At 39.8% G+C, this 27,390-nt stretch overlaps 1 protein-coding gene across 1 annotated transcript in view; it reads left to right on the forward strand.

Annotated features, from left to right (window-relative positions):
- Hmcn1 (hemicentin 1) overlaps nt 1-27,390 on the forward strand; it is a 439,960-nt gene that overhangs the window by 100,212 nt on the left and 312,358 nt on the right. The window contains exons 2-4 of the mRNA XM_036202400.1: nt 7,115-7,185; nt 20,873-21,031; nt 21,992-22,114. Of these exons, the coding sequence (XP_036058293.1) occupies nt 7,115-7,185; nt 20,873-21,031; nt 21,992-22,114 (353 nt within the window). The remainder of the gene's footprint in view (nt 1-7,114; nt 7,186-20,872; nt 21,032-21,991; nt 22,115-27,390) is intronic.

The following is a 27,390-nucleotide window of genomic DNA, read 5'->3' on the forward strand; positions in this document are numbered from 1 at the left end:
TCTCTCTCTCTCTCTCTCTCTCCCTCCCTCCCTCCCTTCCTCCCTCCATTCCTTCCTTTCTTCTAGCTCTGAGACAGGGCCTTGGACCTTGCTATGTAGTTCAGGCTATCCTCCAACTTGAGACCCTTGTTCTTCAGCCCCCTTCTAGGGTTCTGCCCCAAAATAATCAGGATCATAATCTTGCCATGTGTGCCCACACATGCTTGTCATCTCAGTATTTAATTCTGAGAAGTTCAATGTAATTTGATTACAGTCACCCACATTTGCTTCCCCTAACTATTACCCTCGCTTCCCATCCCCTACATCCCCTAGCGCTGTCGTCTTCCTCTCCTCCTCCTCTTTCTCTTCTTCCTCTTCCCCCTTCTCTCCCTCCTCCTCCTCCTCCTTTTCCTCCTCCTCCTCCTCCTCCTCCTCCTCCTCCTCCTCCTCCTCCTCCTCCTCCTCCTCCTCCTCCATTTTTAACCCACTGAGTTCTACTTGTGCTGCCTATATAAATGTGGGGCCATTTACAGGCCTGTGGTGGACCTCCCAGAAGCCATCAGCTGTCAATGCCTCCTCAGTTCGGGGTAGAGTCTTGTGATCCCCTCCCAGATCCATGCTAGAATGGTGACCGGCTTGCTCTTGTGTGAGTGGCCACAGCTGCTTTGAGTTCATGAGTGCAGAGGTCCTATAATGTTGAGAACACTCTGTTAAACTCTGGTCCTCCCTGGTCTCTGGCTCTTGCAACCTCTCTGCCCCATCTTTCACATTGGTTCCTCAGCTTTGTGTGTGTGTGTGTGTGTGTGTGTGCGTGCGTGTGTGTTATAGATAGTTCATTTGTGGGTGAGTGCTCCACTGATGTTCTCTGCCATTAGACCAGTAGTGAGTCCCTGAACTAACCACAGTCCACTGCACAAGGAGCCTTCCCCGATGAGGTCTGAGATCTGTATTAATCTATACCTAAAAAGATACAGGTTTGGAGTTTGACACTATGTCCATTTAGCAGAGTAAGATTGGACCTTAAATCCAAGCAGCAAGTGTTTGTGCCACTGTTGTACCTTTGGGCATGTTGGCAGTATGCCATGTTGGTTATTATTGAAGTTCATAGGGTTAATAGATGGCTAAGCATGTTTGACTAATCCACATGGAAACCTATTTTTGCTACACACACACACACACACACACACACACACACACACTTATGCACACCCTGTCATTCACACATACACACATACTAACACAATACACACACTCATACATACATACTCATACACACACTCATACACACATAGTCATCATATACAGTCACTCATATACACACACACAGTCATACACACTCATACAAAAGGTTTCAAAAATTTAATTCTAAAATTTAAGAAAGGTTTCTGTATAATAATATAGTTATTTAAATTAAGATGTGTTCTTGGAAATGACTTTTTTATTTTTCTTTGCTTTCATAATACTTTGATCATATTAGAAACATTGTTTAATTAAATCTTATTAAATAGGTGAGTTTAAAATATTTTACATTTTCCTGTTTATCCTTATTAACACACAGACATAGTCAATGCTAAAAGTCTAATTTTATGTTTAGAAATACATACAAAAATGAAAGTCTGAGGGCTGGAGAGATGGCTCAGTGGTTAAGAGCACTGACTGCTCTTCCAGAGGTCCTGAGTTCAATTCCCAGCAACCACATGGTGGCTCACAACTATCTGTAATGAGATCTGGTGCCCTCTTCTGGCCTGCAGTCATACATGCTGTATACATAATAAATAAATAAATAAATAAATAAACAAATAAATAAATAAATAAAAAATAAAAAAATGAAAGTCTGAATTTTGTTGCCGTTAAAAATCCCACGGCTGTCTGTACAAAGGTATTTGCTGATGCCCTGGCCAGAATCCAGTCTGAGCGATAACAACCTGCTCCACATACTTCACCGTCCAGGTCCATTAGGAAGGCATTCTTCTTCGCTTCCTGTTCTAAAGCACTGTGTAACATTGCTGAATTCATTAAACAATTTTTTTCTGCATCCTGTACAGCAGCACAGAACAAATGGGCTGGACCAATCTGTGCACAGTACACACTCTGCAGTTTTGTTGAATGCGTGTACTGAAGGTTATCACACAACTCATTTGTTCAATGGATACTCTCTTTGGATAGTGGAACAGAATGCTATCTGGTCAATGTTAGATAACCTGTTTCTGATGAATCCATCTCTTGAGTCCAGTTTTAGAAAATGCACCAAATGTATCATCACTCTATGGCCAAGACAGTCACTAAGGGCCGATCAGTGGTCCTTACAGGTGCCTCTTCTAATGTGAGGAGGAATGCACTCAACTCAATGAGTTCTGAAACGGACTTGGCACGTGCTCAGCTCAGACTCACCTGTCAGTTCTGTTCTTGGCAATTTGATGCAGATCACTTGCAAATGGTTCAAGACAGTGATGGGGGAACCCAGAAGGAGAATGCTGTAGTTCAACTGAGTATAGTTATTAATCTGATTTCTGTCACATCTCCCAACAGGAAGCATGATTTCTTTTTATTCAGGAAAAAATAAACTTGAATGCTTTGAATGTGTATCTGTATACTGGTCTTTTTGCACACTAAACCATTTAGAATTGATTTGTCTTAAATGGAGAACACAATTTTTGCAAAGTGGATCAAGTTCAGTTTAGGCTGAGAGGAAATTTGAGGCGGCTGTGTCTGGAGGCCTAGCACTCTGCTGTCCGTCTGTCACTCTGCTAACCTGGTAGTCTCTTCAGGTTACCACTCACACCAGGCCCCTTCCTGGTGTCTCCCCTGAAAGCTCCCCCAGAGCTCTAGGGTCTCTCTGTCTTTCTCAGACACTGAGAACATTTTCTGCCATTCTGTGTATTATTCACTTGGCCCTTTGCAGATGCTAGTTCAGACTTCTTTTAAGATACCGGTTATTATTGTACATTACAACTAGAATTGGGCTTCTAATTCGCCCAGCCCTGTTTGGTACATATTGCTTTGATTCTCCTATAATGCTTGGATGCTATTCGTCACTTTTCCCTTCTTACTTGCAACTATCAACATAATGTTGAGAGGAAAGAGCCCAAAATGTGATTGCAGCCATGAAATCAAGCAGACCCCCAGAAGGCAGCAGTGAGGAAGAGGTTGTCATTATCAAGAAAGTGCTCTGAGCAAAGTGGAAAGACTCCAAGGGCCAGCAATCTGTGTGTGGAAAGGAAAAAGGAAGCGAGGAGCTGGCCATCAGTCTTGCCAAATGAAGCAATGTAAGAAAATATTACATTGTGAATTTCTTTCCATTATTTTCTCAAGTAGGTCCAGCAACTCAGATTAGGAGAACAATGCCTGAGATGCTGGAACAAAATCCAATGCCTTTGATAAAGCCCCAGGAAACAGGAAAGAGCAAAATTATTGAGAAGAGGCAAGTTCTTAGGGGTTAAGATTTTTTTTTTTTAAATCAGAAGGGGTCTTCAGAATTGTGACATGTATCTTACATTTTTATACATTCTACCAAAATGGTTTGTTTTTAAAAATTAATGAAGACATCATGGGAATAGTAAGAAGCAGAGTGCTAGAGAGGTCCCCAGGAATCCACAAGGATGACTCCACTATAGAATACTGGCAATGGTCGAGAGGGTACCTGAGCTGACCTACTGCGGTGATTGGATGGCCGAACACCCTAACTGTCATGATTGAACCCTCATCCAGTGACTGATGGAAGCAGATGCAGAGATCCACAGCCAAGCCCCAGGTGGAGCTTCAGGAGTCCAAACGAGAGAGAGGAGGCATTATATGAGCAAGAGATATCAAGACCATGATTGGAAAAAGTACAGAAACAGCTAGCCAAACTAGTGGAAACACATGAACTGTGAACCAATAGCTGAAGAACCCCCATGGTACTGAACTAGGCTCTCTGGATAAGTGAGACAGTTGTTTAGCTTGAACTGTTTAGGGGGCCCCCAGGCAGTGAGACCGGGACCTGTCCTTAGTGTATGAGCCGGCTTTTTGGAACCTAGCGCCTATGCTGAGACACTTTGCTCAGTTTTGGTGCAGGGAGGAGGGGCTTGGACCTGCCTCAACTGAATGTACCAGGCTCTGCTGACTCCCCAGGGAAGACCTTGCCTTGAAGGAGGTGGGAACAATGCAGGGGCTAGGTTGGGGAGGGAACCCTGGGCGGGGGGAGGAGGGAGGACAGGGGAATCTGTGGTTGATATGTAAAATGAATAGAAAATCTCTTAATAAAAAAAGAAAAAAGAAAAAAATTAATTGTGTGGGAATTAAAATATTGGCTATACCAATCATTTACTCAAAGGACAGAACATTGTGGTTATGTTGGATATGAGAAGTCTTCAGTTGATGAGTCTGTTATCACTGATCTTAGCTTAGCAAAGGAGCCCCGTGATGGTCTTATGGAGAAAATGTAAAAGTTAGGCCCCCAAGCCTTGGCTTAACCTTTATTATTTTCTCTTTCTCCCTCCCTCTTGTCTTTCAATACTTTCCTAGCTCTGTAATTCTCTTGTGAGATGGTTGGTTATTTCATTTACTGTTTTGATTGGGTTGAATTTTCAGTGTAAACCATTATCAGTCTACAGAGTAATGCAGAGGATGCCTCTGCATTCTGCTAAATACTCACTTTTAGTCTTCCATTGTCTTTATTAGAGTCAAATTATTGAGATAACATTAAAGGACATTAGTGAAAAGGCAAAGCATTGGAGGGACTGGATTTAAATGAGGTCTTATATAGAGAGATACGTGAGCAGACGGAGGTCGGGGAAAGGCCTTGGGGATGGTGAGAACCACACTAAACTCATGCTAAGGGATGCTAGCAAAGTTTGAAATTTGGAGGAAGGAGAGTGTGGGTTGTCTTTGAGAGTTCCCATGAAATTTTGTGACTAGTATAGGACCACATTCAGGTGGGAGGAGGGGACAAAGTTGTACCTGCTGAATATCATTGAAAGCTTGGCAGGAAACGAAGCCAACGTGAGTGAAAAGGAAGAGGAAATTACCAGTGACACACAGATGCAGGGCTCTGTTAAGTAAAGAGAAGGACTGGGGAATGGAAGTGAGGGCTGTAAGGGAGGAGGTCTGGCTTTGCCAAACATTCAGATCGCTCAGTGTTTTAAAAGTTGGAAAGGATGCTTCCAGCTGGAGGAATATGGCAGCTTGGCAAGCAGTTCCCTCTCCTGAGCGTTTCTCATAAATGATAAAAGATTTATCTCGGCTGTCCAGAGTAGTTTGCAAAAATGTTTATTAATGAACTTTAGAGCAGATTCTGATCTTGCTTGAAAACAGGTGTACATTTGACAGTCTCTGGGTAACTAAATGAAGGCTAATCAGTTCTCTCACTGGAATAGCACCTCTGACCCCGACTCTTAAAGAAAAACATGTATTCAGGCCCTTTTATTTTTTGTAGAGTTAGAGGAGCTACTTTTACAAGCTACATTCCTTATTCTTCTTTCCATTTATTCTTACACAGTTCCACCCCACCATCGTCTTTGTATTTCTACATTCTCGAATGACTTTAGTAGTGTGCCATGCGGGAACCTAGACGACTAGCTTGACACTGCTGTTGACAATTCATCTGTCAGGGTGTAACTGTCTGGCATGCCCAGTCACTGTTTTGCATTCCTTTACAAAGTATGCCTTTGTTTAGTCTTGAGGGACTCGGCTTCCCTCATTTTTCCATACACTCAGAACATGGCTAATGGCCACTCTGCTTTGTATGGAATGCAGATGTTTGCATTTTCACATGGTTTAGCCAATCAGCTCGCCATTCCTTTTGAAAATTGCAAGGTGTCTAATCTATAGAGAAGGGTCAAGATATTTTTCTCATGCCATATCTAAGAAAAATTACACAGATCATGGCAGAGAAATTGTGTTCCTTTCCAATTTATCTCATTTATTTTTCAAATTCTACAGCCTGCTTCAAGCCATAATGTAGCATGTTATAGAAGGTCTGGCTAATTAGCTATTATCCTTTGAAGTATAAAATCCAATATGCTTCTGAACTAGACCATCTTTTATAAAAGCTAATTACTAAGAATCTTTCTAATTTTGTGTTGCTATTACACACTATAATTTTGAGTGCATCCTAGATCTTCCTTACATAAAATAGAAAACTTTTCATCTGCTCTAGGAATTTAAATGTTATGTATTTGTGTGTGATACCTAGATGAACTTCAGTACTACTACTCAAATACATGGATGATTTCTCACAAAGATGAAAGGTATCTAAACGTGTATTTCAATTATGTATTTTAAAAGTTTTTTTTAAAGAATAAGCTTTAGGTACTGAAAAATATTTTTTTACAAGCAACCATGTTGCATTTGCCAAAAATAATGTGTGTATTTATGTGTGCATCTGTGTGCATGTATGTTTATAATCATCTTAATACAAGCTGATATCCAGATTGCTTCTTTGCACTTAACTCAAACCACAAGTCGCGACTCTGCATGGGAAGCAGGAGCCATGACTTACTCCTACTAGAGTGGTGGCTTGCTCTGTACCTCAAGGAAGTCTTGGGGGGAACACAGCTCTGAAGGTAACTGTGGTCCAAGCCAGCTTAGCAGAGTGGCGATAATGAGACCCAGCTATCCCAGCCATAGGGAAAGAAATTGTAGGGACTCTTTCTGGCATGGCTAGTGCTTTTGTGTCTGTGCCTCTTGAAGTTATTAAGAAATCATGTAGGCTGGGTGGTGAATGCTCATTTTTCTTTTCTTTGTCCCCTCTTTGTTTAGCCATGTACTGTATTTTGAACTAACTGATATGGCTTTTTCTCTACAATGTAGGAAATTGAATTACAGGATGGATGTGTGACTGATTCATTTACGTATTAACAGCAGCCACGTATGTGCTGAGTATTTTCTGACCGATGAAGTTAGAAAGAACCGAGATCTTGTGCCAGTTTTACCCCCACTTGCATTTCCTAAGGTTGAAAATATACTGTTTTAGATATGTGAAATTCATAGCAAATTATGAACTATCTCTTGGTAGCTATCAAATGAGTCTTTAGCTGTTATTAGTCAACAATTATTTAGTACATGGAAAAAAGATATTTGCAAACATAGTGAAGTATTTAATGTTATTGGCTACAGTTTGTTGATCTATGCCATTTTTTTTTTTTTGTCTCCACAGAAATCGGTCCAGTGACAATTACCACAGATCCCAAAAAATTTCAGTATGAACTCAGAGAGCTCTATGTTCAGGTGAGTGAAGGGGGAAAACCATGCATCTTTGGCTGATTTTCCTCACTTTAGAATCCGAAGGAAGTAGCCATTCTCTCAGGGGACTCAGGACACATCATGGCATGGCCTCTTCCCACCCATGTCCAGAATGAATCAATAGATAGATACAGAATCTGATATTCTAAGTCCGTTCGTGCAGCACCAACAGCTGCCTTTGCCCCGTGACAATGGATCTGAGAAGTGGGGACAGAGACTATTTGACTTCTTTACAGAAACTGTTTGCTGAACCCTGTCCTAGAAAGGTCCCTTCCCCTTGATACCAAAGAAACAGTTAATAATTCTTTCTCACAACATAAAGAACAGAACTAAGGTCATTGTAATTCTCCTTCCTCTGAATTGCCCGTATAGAACGGTTGAGTGTAAATATCATATGGTGACTAGGAAAGGCCAGTAGCATTCATTCAAGTATCATTCTGAAGGCAGTACTTGGAGAATGAGTGGGTGTGTATTGTCCCTTTCCCGCTGCTTTGAGATTGTCCCTAAATCTATTCATTAGGAGAATTTGCTTCTGTGAGGCTGTATTTACTACACTTTCTCAGCGGCTTCTGCTGCTCTCATCTATAGACTCTTTTTCGACACTTTCCAGCATTCATCTAGACTCATTGTTCATAGTTTCTCCTCAGGGCTGGTGCCATGCCAAGTGACTTCAATGTGTGTAGTAGTAGCCTATCCTCGTTCAATAGCACCTCCTTACTCCTTGACTTACTAGCCCATCTCAGGGGACCTTCACCGTGCTTTAGTCCTGAATTCCCACAAACATTCTGAACCTTGCCACTCTTTCAAGCCTTCCATTTCCCAAATAACTAATTCAGGCATCTCAGTCTCCATCAACACACTGTCCATAGAGATACTGAGGCAGCTTCTTATGCTACTTACATTTCTTTACATCCACCGGGAACTCCAGGCAAGTGGCTCCTAGGCCTTCTCCCAGGCCATTAGGTCTTTCAGTTTTTCACTTTCTGCCAATTTGAGTCCTGAGACTTATCATTTTAAAACATTGTTTTGTCTTCCCTGTGCAGTGCTTTTCTGTTCTGAAGGCAAAACGTCTTTTCTGAGTGAATTGACTATCCACACTGTTCATGCTTATCCACCAGTTGACAAGGGCTGTGACCGTCTCACCACGTGGCACAATATACCACCTGCTCTGTGACAAAGAGGCAGTGAGATAAGAACAGGCCTGGAAGAGAGAGCAGGACTCTAGGAAGAAATCACATTCAAGATCAGACTCTGAGTATTTTAAAGATTGTAAATTCTGCCAAGGGAGCACAGAAGTGAGGATTTAAAGACAAGAACGTTCTGTGCAAAGAGAGCAGCATATGCAAGAGCCCTGGGAGAAGGATGAGGACACAGAATGGGGCGGATCTATGCAAGTCCATTGCAGAGCCCAGAGCCTGGGGAAATGCGTGGCCCCAGAAAGGGCTGAGAGGTGGACGGGTCTCAGGCATTCCAACCTGTGGGAGTGTTTGATGAAGCTCCTGCAGGAGGGCGCGATGAGACCATGACCACCTTTCTTGTCCTCTCACAGTTCTGCTGTGTATCTTTACTCAGTTCAACCCCTCACTCCTTTTACTGACAATTTAAAGTCTCTCTCACTCTCCTTAAACCTTTATTCTATAACTATTAGAAATCCTATAATAGAGGCTGTTTCAGCAAGTGTTCTCCTCAGAGCGAGTGACTGACTTTGGTTTCATGTACAGGCTCATAGAAACGAAGCCTTTGGTTTCTTTGTCTTTCATAATATTGTCCCTTTCCTCCTCGTTGACACTCCCTTTTTCTCTCATCCCCTTTCCTATTTTTCTTCCCACTTTCCCTGTGCCACCTCCTGGGAACTCTGACCTTCAAATTGACCAGCAAACATTGGGGTTCCTCAAGCTTTAGGAACTGGATCCCACTTTCTCCTCATTTTATGGCCCCTCTTAAAGTAAAATTGCACGTGATCACATTTGTTTTGAGCCTTAGTCTCTTTGGAGGAACAGGTCCTCATTTTAATCTCTTGGATGTCAAGGTGGCTCTCTAAAATGAGACTCAGGGAAGTTCCTTCTATGGTTCTCCAAACCTGACCCTTAACCCTTGGTCTCTGTCTCCTGTTTGTCAGCTTTGCAGATGTTGCTGTGGCACTGTGATTAGCCAACCGAATATTTGATTCATTGTTAATACACCTCTCACCTACCTCTTAAGCGAACTTTGGCAAAGTCTTCTTTTAAACTTCATAGATGTCTTTAAAATTCACTGTTTCTCTCTCCTGACACTACCCTGAATCCCAGTGACTTTACTGAACTAGTGGAGAAAAGCACCTAACTGATGTTTTTGAATTTGCCCTGGCTTTTACTTTTCAGTCCTTCTCGAATCTGTAGATGGAAGTCTCAGAACATATCTCTGAACTTTGACCCCTGCAGGGGCTTCATAAATACTCCTCATAAGTTGGAATGCCTGAGACCCGTCCACCTTTCATCCCTTTCTGGGGCCACGCATTTCCCCATGCTCTGGGTTCTGCCTCAGGAGACTTGCATAGATCCTCCCCATTCTGTGTCCTCATCCTTCTCCCGGGGCTTTTGCATATGCTACTCTCTTTGCACAGGGCGTTCCTGTCTTTAAATCCCCACTCTGCACTCCCTTAATAGAATTTACAATCTTTAAAATACTCAGTCTCATTCTGAATATGGTTTCTTCCTAGATTCCTGCTCTGTCCTCCAGGCTCATTCTTATCTCACTGCCTCTTGGTCATAGAACACATGGCATATTTACATCAGAAGAACATGTTTGATATCATTATACATCATACATTATTATTAAACTCTTGGGGTAAAATGCCTGACATGTACAGTATGCTCGCATAGGGATTCGAGTGAAGTGATGGGCAGATATGCCAGAATCTGCACATGAGCACAGCTCAAAACACATTTTAAAGTATTAATGTCTAATTAGTTGCAGTGTTTGGTGAACAGCTTGATTGGGAACGCTAAGGTTGCTTCTGTTTTGTGCATGTCTTGATGTGCTTGCCAAACTGAATTATAATCATGAATATGTAAATGAATTTGCACAAGTATCCCAAGTATTCCTATGTTTTAATGAATTTTCCTTTTGTCACCTTCCCTATCAGCAATCCTTCATCCTTCTGCCCTTATAGCTTGTTGCTACAATAGTCATTGACTTGCTGCTTAATTCCTAGCCACTTTTTTCTCCCTTAGAATACAAAAATCTTGTGAGCCACCATGTGGTTGTTGGGAATTGAACTCATGACCTCTGGAAGAGCAGCTAGTGCTCTTAATCTCTGAGCCACCTCTGCATAAGCAAGATAGTTGTGTAGCTTGGTTTGCTTAAGGCACTAGGATCAGGATCTATCCTTGGTGCATGACCTGGCTTTTTGGAGCCTATTACCTATGGTGGGACACCTTGCACAGCCTTTATGCATGGGGAGGGGCTTGGACCTGCCTCAACTGAATGTACCAGGCTCTGCTGACTCCCCAGGGGAGACCTTTTGGAGAAGGGAATTAGGGGGTGGGTTGGGGAGGGAAGGCTGGGAGCAGAGAGCAGGAGGAGGGAAGAGAGTGGAATCTGTGGTTGATATGTAAAGTCAATAAAAGATTTCTTAAAAAGAAAATAAAAGAATAGGAAAAATCTACAGATGTTGAGATTCCCCAGGAAAAAAAAAACTTATAGAATTGTTTATTCTGCTAAGGGATTATGACTTGAGGAATTCCATTTTCGTGGTTGCCTCAGTCGCTACATTCACTCATTCTACTGTGAACCCCTAATGTCAAGAGCCTTGTAGTTCTCACTGTAGCCTGTGCGCCTTTTGGGGGATTAACCAGGGTATTAGGGTGTGGTTTACATAGCTGTTGCATAAATGAGTGACACTTCTTTTAAAAAATGTTCATTAGCTGCAACATTATATCAAGATGATTTAAACTCATCGGGTGCAAAGATGTCTTGAAAACCCAATCTCAGTTTTCAATACATTGTAGAGACCCAGAAAGGCCATTTGAGGGAGATTTCAAGCTGAGGACCTATTAGGGGGAGACTTGCTGTATTCACCTTCTTCTCTGTAAGAATACAGACAAACTATCTTCACAAATGTCTGAAAAGACTGAAAATAGCCACGTTCCAAAGAAGACCTGGCACCACACTGCCATTTCCTGCCTCTCCCCGTTTGCATTTTGAAGGATCTTCAGGGAGTGTCTGTATTCTCCGTGCCATTTGTCTCCAGGGTGAAGGATCCTGCTTCCTGACTCACACCCCCTTGACTCTCTTGGCAGAGCTCTTCCTAACACCCTCTGGAACTGAGTCGGATGCAGTCAGTATTTAGGGTAGTTTGATTTTTACCTCCATTAGAAAAAAATCTCTTTCTCTTGGAACTAGAGCTGGTGTCCTTGTCTCTGGACATTTACCCTGGGCGAGGCACATCTTATTATTATTATTTATTGCCGTCCTGTTTTGGCTTGTGTTGTCCTAAGATCCACAAGGGCTCAATTAGAATATCTTGTTGAGAAAGAAATCATATATTTAGTTTTTCCTTTCATTCAATACTGGGCACTATTACAAACATCAAGGATACCATGGGAGTATTTTAATTTGAATATTTCTAGTAAATACTTCCTTTTTTTTTTCAATTAAGGGAAACATTGTACTAAGTAAGGGCCAAATTAAAAAACAAAAAACAAAAGCAACTTAGCACTTTACATTTAATCTAAGATATATGTACTATTTTCTTTTTGTTCTTTGCATGGATAATATTTTATTGTTTCATAAATTAGTGTGAGCAACTTTTATTTTATAAAAGTTTAGTGTAGGATACTAGATTTTGTTTGGGGTTTAATTCCTGACCTCCCCCACCCCTGACAAATCACAGGCATCAAACAAAGCAAAGCTTGCTGTCTTATTAAAATTCAACTTGGACTTGTGGGAAAGCAAACATCAGAAAACATTCCTTTCACATCTAAATTGATTTTGAAAACAAAAAAGGGGGGGGGGAATTCAGTTTGAAGTACATTAAATACTTGTCCATTAACACTGCATCTGTCTTAGTTTATTTTCCCATAGAGAAATGGAATAAGGAAACTAATCTAAACATTTCTAAGAAAAATTGACGCAAGTTACTACATTTACATCATTAAGTTTATTGCATTGATTGTATTTTATTCCTTTCCATTTTGATGACAGAGAAGTAAGTTTAAAGGCAACTGAACTTTCTCCCTGGGGAGAAGGAGGAAAAGACAAATGGTAACCAATGGTATTCAGATCACACAGAGCCTGGCAATTAATACAGTTGTAAATATTCAGGGAAGTGTGCTGCCTTGGGTCACATTCTTTATAAGAAATTATAAAGCCTGTTGAGTTTTAGAAAATATTATTGGCACTGTTACGCTTTTCAGTATTTTATCCAAATGTTTTAAAGAACAAAAAGCCCATTAGTCAAACATTTGAAATACCAAGAAAAAATTCCACAAGAATAATATCCAAGAGAGGGCTACATAATTAAATGGCACTCACAACTTTCACATATATTGTTGACCGTTCTCCAGTGCAAAGTTCTCCACAGAACTTACTTTCTTTTGTAGCATTTAATGGGATGGACTTTTAGAAAGCCCTAATGTACGCAGGACATCCATGTTCACTAAGCAAGAGGATAGAGCTATAGGAAGATCAGGGTGCAGTCTAATTTCCCTCCATCCTGAACAAAAAGGATGAGTGCAGGGCTGAGCCAAAAGGAGCAAGTGCAGCCGTGGATGTGTGTGGGAAATGTTTGGTTGTTCCAGAAGAATGGTTGATACTAAAATCCTTTGCCAACAGAGACCAGGAAACACTACAGCTAAGCTGGCAAACAGTATTCCCAAATGGAGGCCAAGATAATGCCAACTTTAGGAGAATTTGCTGTGACAGACAGGAAACACTTTATGTAACTTCTTGTTTTCTAAGAAACACAGCTGTGAACAAGTGTACTTATGACTTCTCTAGGAGTAAAGAAGAATGGCCTGTACTTAATTGTTTAATTTGGGGAAAATAATTTGGTTAAAGAGTCCAATTTGTAATGCATGCATGGGCTTCAGGAGCAGATTGTGGCATCTGATGCGAAGACGGATTGGTGACTGTTGCTGCTGCTACCTGCAGTGTTTCTTTAAGGGAAACAGTCTCCACATACTTAGGACATTAATGTGCATTAGTTATGGAATGTATGCCCTGGGGAAAGTTTTGCAAGTGTTTCAAAGTCACTATTTCAATTTAAAACTACCCAAATATTACTGTTTCGTCTTACAAATGAGTAAACACCAGTGTTGAGATATTACACTTAGTTCCCCAAATTTCAAGTACCAAGGCTGATCTCATTCATATATTCACACACACACACACACACACACACACACACACACACACACACTATACATTTATACACATATACATATATATGTAATGTTTGTGTTTATATAGACACATTTCATATGTGTATCTATACATATATGTATATTTGTATATAACAACAATGAAGAAAAAGAGGTCATGAATTTAAAAGAGCATAAGTGGGAGGTACATGGGAGGATTTGGAGGAAGAAAGAGGAAGGAGAAGTGATAATTATGATGTCAAAAATTATTAACCAAACCAAACCAAACAAAGGGGCTTTTAATGCCTAAGCCAGCCTGTGTCATTCTGCAGCTTTCCTTCCAACTGTCGCTTTAAGTAACCTTATTAATCTAATCAAATTAACACATTTATTTACACAATTTCCCTTTTATTGTCATTCAAAGCAGGAAAGTAGATAATTAAAGGCAGCTGGGGGGTCTAGGACTGACCTTATCTTTATCCAAATGAATTCATTACTCAATTATTTTTACCTCTGTTCCCACTTCCCAGCTTCTCTTGAGCTTACCTAAAATTACCGAGCAGGAAAGTGACAAAATTAATTAAAATTAGAAAGTTACTTTCTCTCTTCGGAAAATTTTTACTGAATCAGAGAGGCCAAGTTTATTAAGAGTGATTACAGGTGCATTTTCTGTAGTGTGATGCTGATGCTGACGGATATTTTAGTATTATGATTTTGCTGTGGCTAGTGAAACATCTTGACAGCTAGTTTGCATCTTAGAGTTTTTGTTAGTTTCTGAAAGATTAAAAGTTCCTTGAGGACTACTATGTGTCCTCAGGGTGAATGAGAGAATCTGAGCCTGGAGGGCACCTGTAGAAATGTGTGACTCATTTTTAGCTACCCATTCTGGTACCATATCCAGAACTAAATGGATGATTGATTGATTGATTTGTTTGTTTATTATGTATACAGTGTTCTGCCTGCATATATGCATGTATACCAGAAGAGGGCACCAGATCTCATTATAGATGGTTGTGAGCCACCTTGTGCTTGCTGGGAATTGAACTCAGGACCTCTGGAAGAGCAGTCAATGCTCTTAACCTCTGAGTCATCTCTCCAGCCTATGATTGATTTCTTAAAATGACCTTTTGGGTGAACATTGAAGGACAAAGATTACAGAAGCATATTCTGCTTGTTTGGAAAACGGAGTTTACAGATGGCTAGACAGGGTTGATGAGAATGGGAAGTTTCTTGAGCTTTCTTTCAAAGAGCACCTGTGTGAGACTGTTTTTGAGGAAAAATGCATGATGCACTCCAAAATTTACATTTGAGTCTCCTTGTGGAAAACAACCTACTAACATGATGCCTTGGTTCATTCCATATACACCACTTAACACACGGAGGGGGTTGTCTGCTCCCCACAGTAATTTATAGATCTGGTTCTGTCTGTTTTAGATAATGGTTGGAAGTCAAAAGGCTTCCTTGCAAAAGTAGGTTTACTATAGTAAAGTGACAATGTTTCTTCTAATGAAATTAATATAAAGGAAAATTGAGAGGTTTCTTCTCAGTCTAAATAGATCAGAAGCAATTATTTCTCCAAGAGACCTTTATTTTTATTTCTTGAATCTTGCAATTTCTTGAGTCTTGAAGATTAGTTTTGGAGCCTTGGAATTGGAATTGACTTTGAATATTGCCTTTGCAATTACCCTGTCAGATGCTTGGGTCCTTTCCAGAGTGCTATCAGTACCCCAGACCTAAACAGTTCTAACTAGAGATTTCAGTCCTGGCCTTTGTCTGAAGATGACACCTGGGACCTGCGTATAGCAACATCTGGGCGCCACTGCTGATGCTGGAGCCCTGTATCTGCTCTCTTTGGCAGACACATCACATTACTGAATAGTGGTCTAGTCATCAGCTAAGTCCCTTGGGTTTCCACATATAAACTTTTAAACCAAGGCTCCATCTTTCTTTGTATGTGTTGATTTTTAATAATCCTCATTTGTCTACTGTATTATATATGTGGTCCCCATTTTAGCAGATTATTTTTATTGGATATTTAGTGACCATGAACCTTGTCTATATAAAACTTCCTCATGTGAAATCTTTACAAATTATAAACTTTTAAAATTAGCTTTATTAGTAAAATGAATTGTACTAATACATTTTTTACAAAGCCATAAAAATATGCAGTATAAATATATATTTTATCACATTAGGGAAAATAGTCAATATTACCATCTTCATTGACTAACCTATAATAAAAAAGATTACCAAGTGTACCACAAAGCATTCAAAACCTGCATGTGAGTGTTGAAGCAGAAGGAAGAGAGACTTCCACAGACAGCTGGAAGTGGCACAGAGGAACCAGCAGGAGGCAGAGGCCGGGAGAAAACCAGGCTTCCCAAAGTAGGGTTTTTTTCCTTTTTTCCTTTTTCTTTCTTTCTTTCTTTCTTTCTTTCTTTCTTTCTTTCTTTCTTTCTTTCTTTCTTTTTTTAAAGATTTATGGGGTTGGGATTTAGCTCAGTGGTAGAGCGCTTTCCTAGCAAGCACAAGGCCTTGGGTTCGGTCCTCAGCTCTGGAAAAAAAAAAAAAAGATTTATTTATTTATTATGTATACAGAAGAGGGCACCAGATCTCATTACAGATGGTTTTGAGCCACCATGTGGTTGCTGGGAATTGAAGTCAGGACCTCTGGAAGAGCAGTTGGCACTCTTAACCTCTGAGCCATCTCTCCAGCGCCCCCACCCCCAAGTAGGTTTTGGCAGCACAAATGCCCAATCTTTAGTGCAATAATGATGACTGCGAGGATGGCACTGGTCCTGCCTGGCTGCTTTCTGGGTCTTGTCTTCGGAGCACATGTGGCCATCTAGGAAGCATGATCAAAGATCCACTCTGTCTAGAGAACTCTTGCCTTAATTTGATGGGGAAAGAGTTCATAATAAAACAGCGTAGGATCATTGAAGAACAAAGAAAGAAATTCTATAAGAAGCAGGTACAGGTGGGAGGGGAGGGTGCTACCAAGGATGAGAACTGGGATTACCTAAAGATCACTTTCCAGCTTCACATTTTGCCTACAGTCAAGCCTGTGTACCTCTACATGCCTTTGGAGTGAGGCGGTGTACTACCTGGACTATTTGCTGTTACAACTTGTGAAATAAGAAAAAGCCCCTGGATTATGGGAATATTAAAGTACATACTTTTCTTAATTCCTCTTTAAAGTATCAGGTGCCTGAAACATCATTTATTCTTTATGAATATTTAAATCGTAATAAACTTATCTTCTTCTGGGACTCTACAAATGAAGCTTCACTTACTATAGAAGTTCCAACAAGTTCTAAGGTCAGTTGCAGATGAGTAATCATTCTTGATTGACACTTGACAACCTAGAAGCATGGTTGTTATTAGTTAGGGCATCCCACATAAAGGTCAGTCATTGAGGCTTTAATGTGAAACCCACCTTCTTTAAATTTATTTCATCATTTATTTGTAGCAAAGGGTAGCATATTGGGTATGTGACATTCCTGGATATGTGGTATGTATTGCTATGGTTTGGGAACTCTGAGGATTCTTCTTGTCTCTGAGGACATCCTTGCCATATTTCCTACCAGGGACGAAGGGCAGCACATGTGCCAGTGAACTCTGCAATTGTTCAGATTTATTTTAACCTTGCTTTGGACACAGCTTAGAATTATATTCAATATAACCTAATCATTTCTACATGTGCATTATCTTCTCTTGGTCTGAAATCAGTGGTGATATTTATACCTGAGGGTTATACAATATTGATTCATTGAAACTGAGTTTCATGTCTAATTTTCCATGTAAAGTGGAAACTGCACAGGTAAGACCCTTTCAGCGTGTGGATTCTGTGCTGGGGGACTATAATCTGACTTTGAGACCAGGCTCAAAATTCAGCAGAACAAAATCATGTTAGAATAAGGGTAAGCATTGTAATTCCTTTACAAAGTTCTTCAAATTGGGCATGGTGATGAAGGCCTATAAATTCAAACATTACAGAGGCCTAGGCAGAAAGATTATGAATTAAAGGACAGCTGGAGCCATAGAGCAAAACTCTTGTCTTTTTTTTTTGTTTGTTTTTGTTTTTGTTTTTCGAGACAGGGTTTCCCTGTGTAGCTTTGCACCTTTCCTGGAACTCACTTGGTAGCCCAGGCTGGCCTCGAACTCACAGAGATCCACCTGGCTATGCCTCCTGAGTGCTGGGATTACAGGCGTGCGCCACCACTGAATGTCAAAGTCATATAGTACATTATTTAAATAACTTCGGTAACCGAGTAAAGAAGGAAAATAAAAATCATGTAAAGTTCTTATGATTTTTAAATAGACATGGTTTATTTACACTAAAGTATCTTTGAATCATTTGTGTTTTTATTATGAAGTTAGAAAAAGATATGTAGATTGAAATAAGAAAGTCTTTTTAGGACTGGGCAGTGATGACACACACCTTTAATCCCAGTACTTGGGAGGCAGAGGCAGGTGGATCTTTATAAATTCTAGACTAGCCTGGTCTATAAAGTGAGTTCCAGGACAGCCAGGGCTATACAGAGAAAACTTGTCTTTAAAAAGAGTTATTTTGGAATTTGTCAGTTTTTGACAACTTTGAGTTAGAAAGGGAGGAAGGAAGGGAGGAAGGAAGGAAAGGAAAGGCAAGGAAAGGAAGGAAAGGAAAGGAAAGGGAGGAAAGGAAAGGAAAGGAAAGGAAAGGAAAGGAAAGGAAAGGAAAGGAGGAGGAAAGGAAAGGAAAGGAACGGGAGGAAAGGGAATAAAAGGAAGGAAGGAAGGAAGGAAGGAAGGAAGGAAGGAAGGAAGGAAGGAAAGAAAGCAGTAGGAAGGAAGGAAACGAAGCCTGGTTCATTAAGAATAAAGACCAGGAAAACTGAAGTGGGCTGATGAGAAGCAAGGCAGGGTGGGGGAGCCTGCCCTGCAGCTGGCTTGCCTTGTCTCTTGACCTTTCACTTGATAACTTCTTCCCTTTAGGGTTTGGAAAGATCCCTCAAATTTCTCTAACTCCTCGGAGGTCAAAGGTTCCGTTTATTTCAGCGTTCTCCCCACCCTGTTCCGTGTTTAGGAAAGGCAGTGAGACAATCATCTGTATTTTATTGCTTCCTCCGCTGATAAGATTTCCACGCATTGTATAATCTTGCTTTCCAGGAATTCATTATTGAACATAGCTGTAACTCTGAGACTGTGATGTTTTCAAAGTTTATTCCAGAAGCAACATTCACTTTTGAAAGGTCACATGCTTCTAATTTGTTTTCAGTAAATATGTTTACATCTGAAGTATCTTCTGCAACTTAACAAGTTGTATCTATCTGTAAAATTATAAAGCCAAAATGAGGCTCAGAAGACTGAGAAAGAATGCTCCTACTGCTAATGATTAGTTATAAAGTTCAAAGAAAAACTCAAAAGTTCATGAAAGCAGACCCCCTTCTATCACGTTTTTGGAATCTTTCAAGTCGCTGTGTTATGTAGTTCGTCTCTATGCTATCTTTAATTTGTGTAGGTGAATGTTGCTGTGGCTTTGGTGACATATTTAAATTACACACTCATGGTTATTTTCTCCTGTTATATATTAAACTTCAATGCATATGAAGAGGAAAAAAAGGAGGGAACACAAAGAGGAAGAAAGAGGAAGAAGAGGGAGAGAGAGAGAGAGACAGAGGAGGAAGAAAGGAAAAGAGAGTGAGCAAGAGAGCAAAGAAGGAAAAAATTGCATATACTGCTTATAATAAACATATGTATAGAAATATAGGTACATATATATGTACTTGCATGTATATTTCTATATGGAAGGAAGCATGAGTCATAATTAAACTCAATAAGTATGACAATCTGAGAAGGAACAGTGTTTGGTGGGTGCCCTGAACAAGGAGAATTGTCTTCCTCTGATTTGACAGCGTCTTAGGCACGCCTCTGCTTTGTAGAAGAGAAGTCAGTGGAAGTCTCCTAGCAGGCAGAGCTGGCTTCAGTCTCTGCTTCTTCATGTGATAACTTTGTGACTTGGGATGGATTTTCCATAATTGAGTGTTTTGTTAACCAAATATGTTGAGAATAACAGAAATATATATGATTCCAATATAATTGGTGTGTGGAAATGTGAAAGTCAGGGAAAACATCATTTTAAATTATAAAAATGCACTTACATCCAGAGCAAAAAAAAAAAAAATTAAAATGTAAGTTCCTTTGACCTATGTGACTCAAATATTTCCTTTTTACTAGATATTCCTAACTTTTCTGACTCCTCTGAGATTCTACATTTGTTCTTACATAAAAGCTCAAGAAACTTTCATTTTGAAGAGCATGACATAAAGAAATTTGTTTCTTTACACAGAACACCTTTTATTTGCAATTGTGGCTTGCACAATTTGAACTGTGTAAATTTACACTACTTCTTCCCAGTATTGTTTATTAGCCAGTGTTGAGCCTTCACATGTGCTTGTCATGTGGAGTTTTTCCACAAGATGGTGTTTCCAGTACTTAGAAAACATTGTTTATTAAATATGTTGTTGTAACTGCTTCATCCACATTTATAGGGTGAAAAGCTAGGGGTCCCTTTTGAGTGCAGGATACTTTTTAGAGCTCAATTCAGTTTTAGGATGAGTTTGGGCTCTGGAAGGATCTTTCTGTGGCAGATCCATCTGGAGTAGTTTAAAGTCTGCTCCTGGTAATGTGTAGGAACGCCTGAGGACTTAGTCAGCCATGGATGCTCCTAGGGAAAATGTGTGCTGAAGTCGAAGGGTTCCGAGTGTCCTCTGTGCACTAACTGATCAAGGTAACTAAGTCTTCCTAGTCCTGTACCCCTGGAGATCTGTTTGGCCTACAGAGAGAACACCCTTTCCATTTTCTTAGAACCCGATGACAGTAACTAAGGGACAGTTAACATCTCAGGTACCAGTTACTAACACAAGTAATGACTATTGTTCACTTCCCAACTCTACACTCACTCAAGGTCATTTATTGCAATAAGAACCACTCAAATACTGTGATATAAAAGAAAATATATCAAGTACCCTTAAAATGCAAAGCATTTGGAGTGTACCTGAAGAGAGAGTAGGTCAGCAAACCACAGACAAAGAGCAAGTTTGAAAGAGGGGAGGGTGTGTTATCTCAACTTAAGGAAGAATAAAATGTATCCATAAGTACAGAGCTTTTCCAGTTCTGTATCAATTTATATATTTTTTCATCCTCTCTCCACTAAAGTGATTAATCTGGGATCAAAGTGACAGAAAATAAAAGTGAAGAGTGATTGTTTGATTTTTAAACTCCTAAAGTCACTTAGGACAAAAATATTCATTTCTTCATAAAATGATTTCATCTTGCTTTCTGCTCAACAGGGTGGTGGTGACTGTCCAGAAATGAGTATTGGAGCTATAAAAATTGCCTTGGAAATTTCCCTTCCTGGTTCTTTCATCTACGTTTTCACTGATGCACGATCCAAGGATTACCGGCTCACTCATGAGGTGCTGCAGCTTATTCAGCAGAAACAATCCCAAGTAAGTAGGCATTGTCCCCAGTCCTGCTTATCTGAACAAGCACGGAAGGTTGCTTATCTCTTTTGATTATTCTCTGTGTGATAAATATCAATAGTCATAACCATTTAACCACACATCTACCAACATAGTATGTATATGTCATCTAATTCTAATGTAGTAAATCCATATTTATCAATAGCATATTGATACTTTGGTTTTGACTACAAGGAAGAAGTGATTACAGATTAATTAAAGTGCTTATTAACATCTTATGTTGGTTAGGTCTATATTTCAAATGCCACTTTTTATGGAGAGTCTTTCCTGGGTTATATACTCAGTATTACCAGTTAGTTACTGACACGTAACAAAACTCAGCATAGCATTTTACTTTTCCCATGCTAGCACACTTTAGTTAACCTAGGCTACTAATGCTTTTCTAGGTATGTTTAGGTGCTTTGAGTATACCGGCTATTCTTTACATATTTATTTTGAGATTAAGGAGGTCAGTTTAGGCATGCCCTTCTTGTGGCCATGGCGGAAACATAGCTTGAACAGAAATGCAAAAGGCCTTTTGAGTTGAAGCACAGAACTTATAGAATGTTTCTTCTGCCTCAAGCTTTTGACCAATTAAGCCAGATGGCCAAACTCAGATCCAAAGATGACAATATAAACAATACCTCTTTAATAAGAAGTGCTTTAAAATTCTTTGCAATGTGTATGGATGCATGATGAGATGAGGAGTTGAGGGTACCAGGCAAGCTAGCATAGTTATGGTCTCACTTCAATTGCCAAATTTGGTCTGAAATATAAGTAACTATGTTCCTTGGCAGGCCCGTGGTTAACCAGTGTATCAGGTTAGTAATTATCATATGCGTTCACATCATCTTTGCCTACTAACGTGTTAGCACATCATAGGTGCTAATCAATATATATTGATTTCTGCAAATCTATCAAACTCTCTTCCACCTTTACAAATCCCAGGTGGTGTTTGTGCTCACTGGAGACTGTGATGACAGGAATCATATTGGATACAAAGTCTATGAAGAAATTGCATCGACAAGTTCTGGTCAAGTGTTCCATCTGGACAAAAAGCAAGTGAATGAGGTCAGTTGAGTAAAGTAGGTCTACTTTGTTGGCTACTTTGTGAAAATCACCTAGGCTACTCTAACTGTTATGAGTTTGAGTTCTAAAATAGCTGTAACCTGCAGATCTTATCCTCAAGCCTGACATGGGTCAATAGCTGATGAACTGACATGAACTGATGTTGAGACAGATTCATTTAATATTAATTTCCAGACTGAATAATGTTACAGCAACAAGACATTTAGGTGCTAAAGATCCAACATTCACTTAGTTTAATAAAATCTCTTTGTACTTTGTGTTGTTTGAAAAGTGAGTTGGTGTTCCTGATGAATAACTTTCAATTAACAGGTAAAATTAGGCTTGGCCTGTTACTGAAGTTGAATGTGAGAAAATTAATTATCAAGCAAAATTCCAATGAGGTTTATTATTCAATGCTAAAAATCCAAAATCTATGACCAATAACTATAGAGTTAGAAAAAGACTGACCAAAAAATTCTGTAAATCATTGTAAGAAAAATGTATTGTTTGAGAAAATCCTTGAGATGGGTCTAATTGTTATGATTTTTTTCTTTCCTTCTATTATCTTGCCTCGGCTTTACTTGTCATAATAACATTGTATTTACCTATTAATTTATCTGTTTCAGTTCTACTTATGTTTCTAGGAACTTGCTAGAACAAAGATAAAGTTTGAGAGAGTATAATTCATATTTAGATTATTTGGTCTTTGGATCTATACAGTATCTACAGACTTTGTGACAGATATCTTTGTGATTTGAATGAGGTGGCTCAGGAGCTCTCTTCTAATAAAATGCTCACTATATCACAGTGGAATGAATAAAAAAATCACAACTCTTAAGAAGAAACAATTCAGTAAAAATACTTTTATCAACTATTTATGAGACAAACCTGAATAGTTACTTTAAAAGTTTTCTTAGAAGATGTATCTATTGAGGGGGCAATAACTCAAGCTCATCTTATGTCCCCATTAGTGATCATAAACTCCTGAACAATGCCAAACAACTACAAGATGGTCCCTTGTAGTTAATTTGAAAAAGAAAACAAAAACATCCAAAGGCAAAGTAGGAAGCCTGGGACAGAACTAGGGAAGAGTACAGGGCTCCCAGGAGCTGAACATCTTGTCTCATCCCCTACACTGTGATTAAGAGGCTGAGAAAGGTTCTCTTTGAAAGAAATGAAAAGCTTGCAGGTTGAAGCTGTTTTTAACCTAGACGCTGGAAGACCTTAGGGCACATTCAGGATCTCCTGCACGGGGGGACAGGTGAAGAGTCTTGTTTCTTGTATCAGTGATGACACTGCAGCTTAAGGCTGGATGAGATTGTGAGTCAGAGGTGATGATGATGTTCGCTGGGACAGAATGTGTATAGAAAACTGCAGCAGTGCCTGGTGGTCATGGTGGTTCATAGCTAAAGGTACTGGGGAAGAGAAGATACTAGAAAACTTACCATGAGCACAGAGGACTTGGAGAGTCCTGGAAAGAACAGGGCTTCCACCCCATTGGTGAGCAGTCAAATACAGTGTATGGTCTCCAAAAATAAGAGAAGAGCCACAGAATTTTTAGCAGCTGAGTTCCAGACCAATGGGGGGGAAAATCAACTCACTGGTTTATTAATTTTACTTGTTTCCCAGAACATCAACTAATGGTCAGATCTTTACATTTAGTTATAGCAGGATCAGATTTAAAAAAAAATGCTAAAATGATTCTTTTTATTTTATTGACTTACTTATTGTAAAATAGAGTTTGATAGGAGCAAGGATGAGTCTTGGCTTCTCTGTCAGTCAGTGCCTCTCCAGTCCCCTTGCTGCTTAATTCAGGAAAGGGTGGTTATTATTATTATTTTTTTATTGTGGATCACTGAGACTACTGAGACTCAAAGGCGTTTTGGTAGGGGTGACTCGGAGAAATTCTCTGCTCCTAGATCTTGCCATGATGCTGGCAGCTTGCCAGTTAAACAACTAAAGGATGCTGAACAGCTAAGAAAGCCCAGTCTCTGGGTTCAGTCTCCTAGCTCCTTTTAATGCTAAGTGTCTGTAGTTATGGAAAGGATGCTTTTCTTAGGCCAAGTAAGTTGTCTGTTACATAAAACTGAACAAATCCAGAAATCTTATATTTCTTTGTGATATGGGCTCTGTGATGGCTATCTGCCTTGTTTATAAAATGGAGATAATAGAATTTCAATTTCGGGGGGGGGGACTATGACATTAAAAGAGAATGTGGGTGACATGTTCTGTACAAGGTACTGTGCAGGGTATGTGATGACTAAATGCTGACTGGTATTGTTTTGGACCCCAAAATATATTTGAATGCTTAGTCATCAGGGAGTGGCATTGTTTGAGAAGATTGGCGAGTACGGCCTTATTGGCGGTGGGCTAGGTCCAGTTCTCTCCCTCTGTCTGTGGATATAAAGCTCTTCTCAGCTACTGCTCCAGCACTATGCATGCATCCATTCTCCCTATCACGATGATGTTGGACCAAACCCCTGACACTGTAAGCCAGTTGAACTGAGTGTTTTCTCTTATGAGTTTACTTTGGTCATGGCATCTCTTCAAAGCAAAAGGACAGTGACTAAGGCAGGCACTCTAACTCTGGGGTGCTGCTTTGCCTTTTCACTGAGGGCGTTGTGCCACCACGCGTGCTGGAGAACTGACAGCTGAAAAGAACCCTGAGTGAGAGGACCCAGGAAGACCTGGGAATTTTCTTTTTTTTTTTCTGGTTCATGAGTGAAGATGTAAAAGTTTGCCAAAACTGTCTACATCAATATATACCATAAAGAAAGCCACCAGAATGGAGGATTTGTTAACAGGAAGCAGTGTAACATTGGCCAAAGAGGACTTGCAAAAGTTTGGGATAATAAGTTAGTAATTTTTCTTTTCTAATTGTTCTAAATTCTTTCATCTTGTAAATGCTACAAATTCTGAGGGAAATAGATGCTTTCATGCTAGGCACTCATTTCACAGACACAAAACCCCAGACACTGAGTCCTTGCATTTTATTCATGAGAAAATTTTCATGTACTCTTTCTAAAGGAAACTTAAGAGTATTGTGTGTTTTTCTTCATCATCTACTTAGCCAGTCTCAGAACCTAATGGGAGTACAGCTTCAGTCCATTTGAAGTTTTCATTTTCTGTTCTTTTAGGAGGGATATATGGAGGAACTAGGTATCTTATCTTTCATCTATTTTTAATATAAAAGGAAATCCAAAGTGGAATTATTTGGGTGAATACCAGTGACCTCTATTCACTGTGTGGTGGTTTTTGTGTCTTGAAAACACAGGTTAAGATACATATCTTACTTCACCTTTGAAGACAGGAACCGAGCTTTACAGTACCATTTCATTACTTGAAAGCTGGGTGGTTGTCATCCTAATTAATGCTTGCTTTGATATAAAAAAATTGTCAAAGGCAATATGCTGTGTCAGAGAAGCAAGCAAAAAGTATGCGTTAGGTCATTCACCTGTCCTGAGCTCCCCAACCTAACTCCACACTTCCCATGGTCATGACCTCTACCATCTCACCCTCGTTAAACATTTCTTCCTGGATATCTCTGCCTGGTGGGTTTCTCCCACTCTCATAAGTGTCAACCTCCCTGTAGATGTTATATCTTACTGACAGGGTTATCAGTAACCATTGCAGTAGAGGACATGATTTATTCAAAGAGACCAAAGGTTGTTTAATGAATGACAGTATTTCACAGTTTGGTCAGGCCTAAGGGTAGCCATCAAGTAATAATGAAGCAGAAAGGATGTAGTAAGATGTGTCTACCTATATTCTCCCTGAGTTTGAAGAAGAGGAAGAAGAAACATAACATTACCCAATGAAACACAGACTGACGACTCATGAAGAATTGTGCCCTGAGGTAGGCAAACTGAATCCCTGTGGGATAAGTATCAACCCCCTTTGTATTTCACTAAATATCACTGAACTGCAGAATTCAGGGGTCCTGTTAAGGCAGTGACTAAGATAAGCAACCCAGGGTGTGGAAATGGCTAAACAATTGTCCTAGAGGGACAAAGATGTACAACAAACAGAACTGTGTGGTAGATCACCTTTCAGGCTGCCGACCATGATTCACACCTCAGGCATGAGACCTTAAACAAGCTGGACAATTTTCTATGTTTTAGTTGTATTTTTTAACTGTGAAATGAGAAAAATACCATCAGTATTACATTGTGGGCTTTTTCAGATGAAGATGTATAAATAAGTATTAAATAGTTTTCTTTTTATTTAGTGATGCATTCTAGTTCAAATATTCTAGTAATATTATCTTTAAAGTGGTACATCCTAAACCAAGGAAATATATATTGTGTGTGTCAAATCTGTGATGAGAGATCAAGGGTAGTATGCTGCTTTGGAAATGCTGGGCCTTCAGATCCAGAAGCACCTGGATTCAAATGACTTCTCTGCCTTTCTATGAAAAACTTTCTACAGCGTATCTGGAATTATGCTCCTTCATGTGAACAGGGCACAGCCATTGCCTCATCATACTATTGTAAAGATGAAAGAAAATGAGAAATACAGTGAGCTACGTAGAATTCCATGGAAATGGAAACAGCCATCTGGTCCAAAATTCCTTAAAGACAGGGGTTTCTCTTTTGCTCAAAAGGACATCAGCCATTTGCTTGGATGACACCCTGATCCTATAGAATCATCTGAAGGATAATGCTATTTGGGAAGTGTTATCTTCCCAGGTAAATGCGTAGAGGGGAATAGACCTAGAACTACTGAAGAATCCTGGAAGACTCTTAATCTCATACCTTGCATTTAAAATTTGCTGTTCTCTTTATCATAGTATAAAACTGTTAAAAGATGAAGAATTTAACTGTTTATAGAAAGAATGATAACATGGTGATAATAATAGTCATAGTGATAATAATAACTCTGATAGAGGGATTATTGTGTCCTATGCATTCTGATGGGCACATTCCTTTAATTGCCTTTCGAGCTAGGTTGTCTCGGAAACTTTGGAAAGAACAACTCATTCTCCTACAGTCTTCTGGAGTTGATGCCTATAGGTGCAGTCACCTAGAGGATAGGAACAGGTATCAAAGCTCTAGCTAGTATGTAAGAGAAGCCAGGTGAAGGGCTGGAGGTGCACCAGGGGGCTGAGCTGGACAGGTCCACAGGTTACTGTGCTGGGCAACAGACAAGATGATCCCCTGTTCTCACTGTGCCATGAACTGGGACCTTTCATTAAAGGTAACATTTTCCCTGTCCCCACTGAAGAATGTCTGATGGGAAGTGCAGAAGTGATTTCACTAGGTATTTCAAGGAAATAACTA

Source organism: Onychomys torridus, chromosome 11 (genome assembly GCF_903995425.1).
Source record: "Onychomys torridus chromosome 11, mOncTor1.1, whole genome shotgun sequence".
In the NCBI taxonomy this organism is placed as follows: Eukaryota; Metazoa; Chordata; class Mammalia; order Rodentia; family Cricetidae; genus Onychomys; species Onychomys torridus.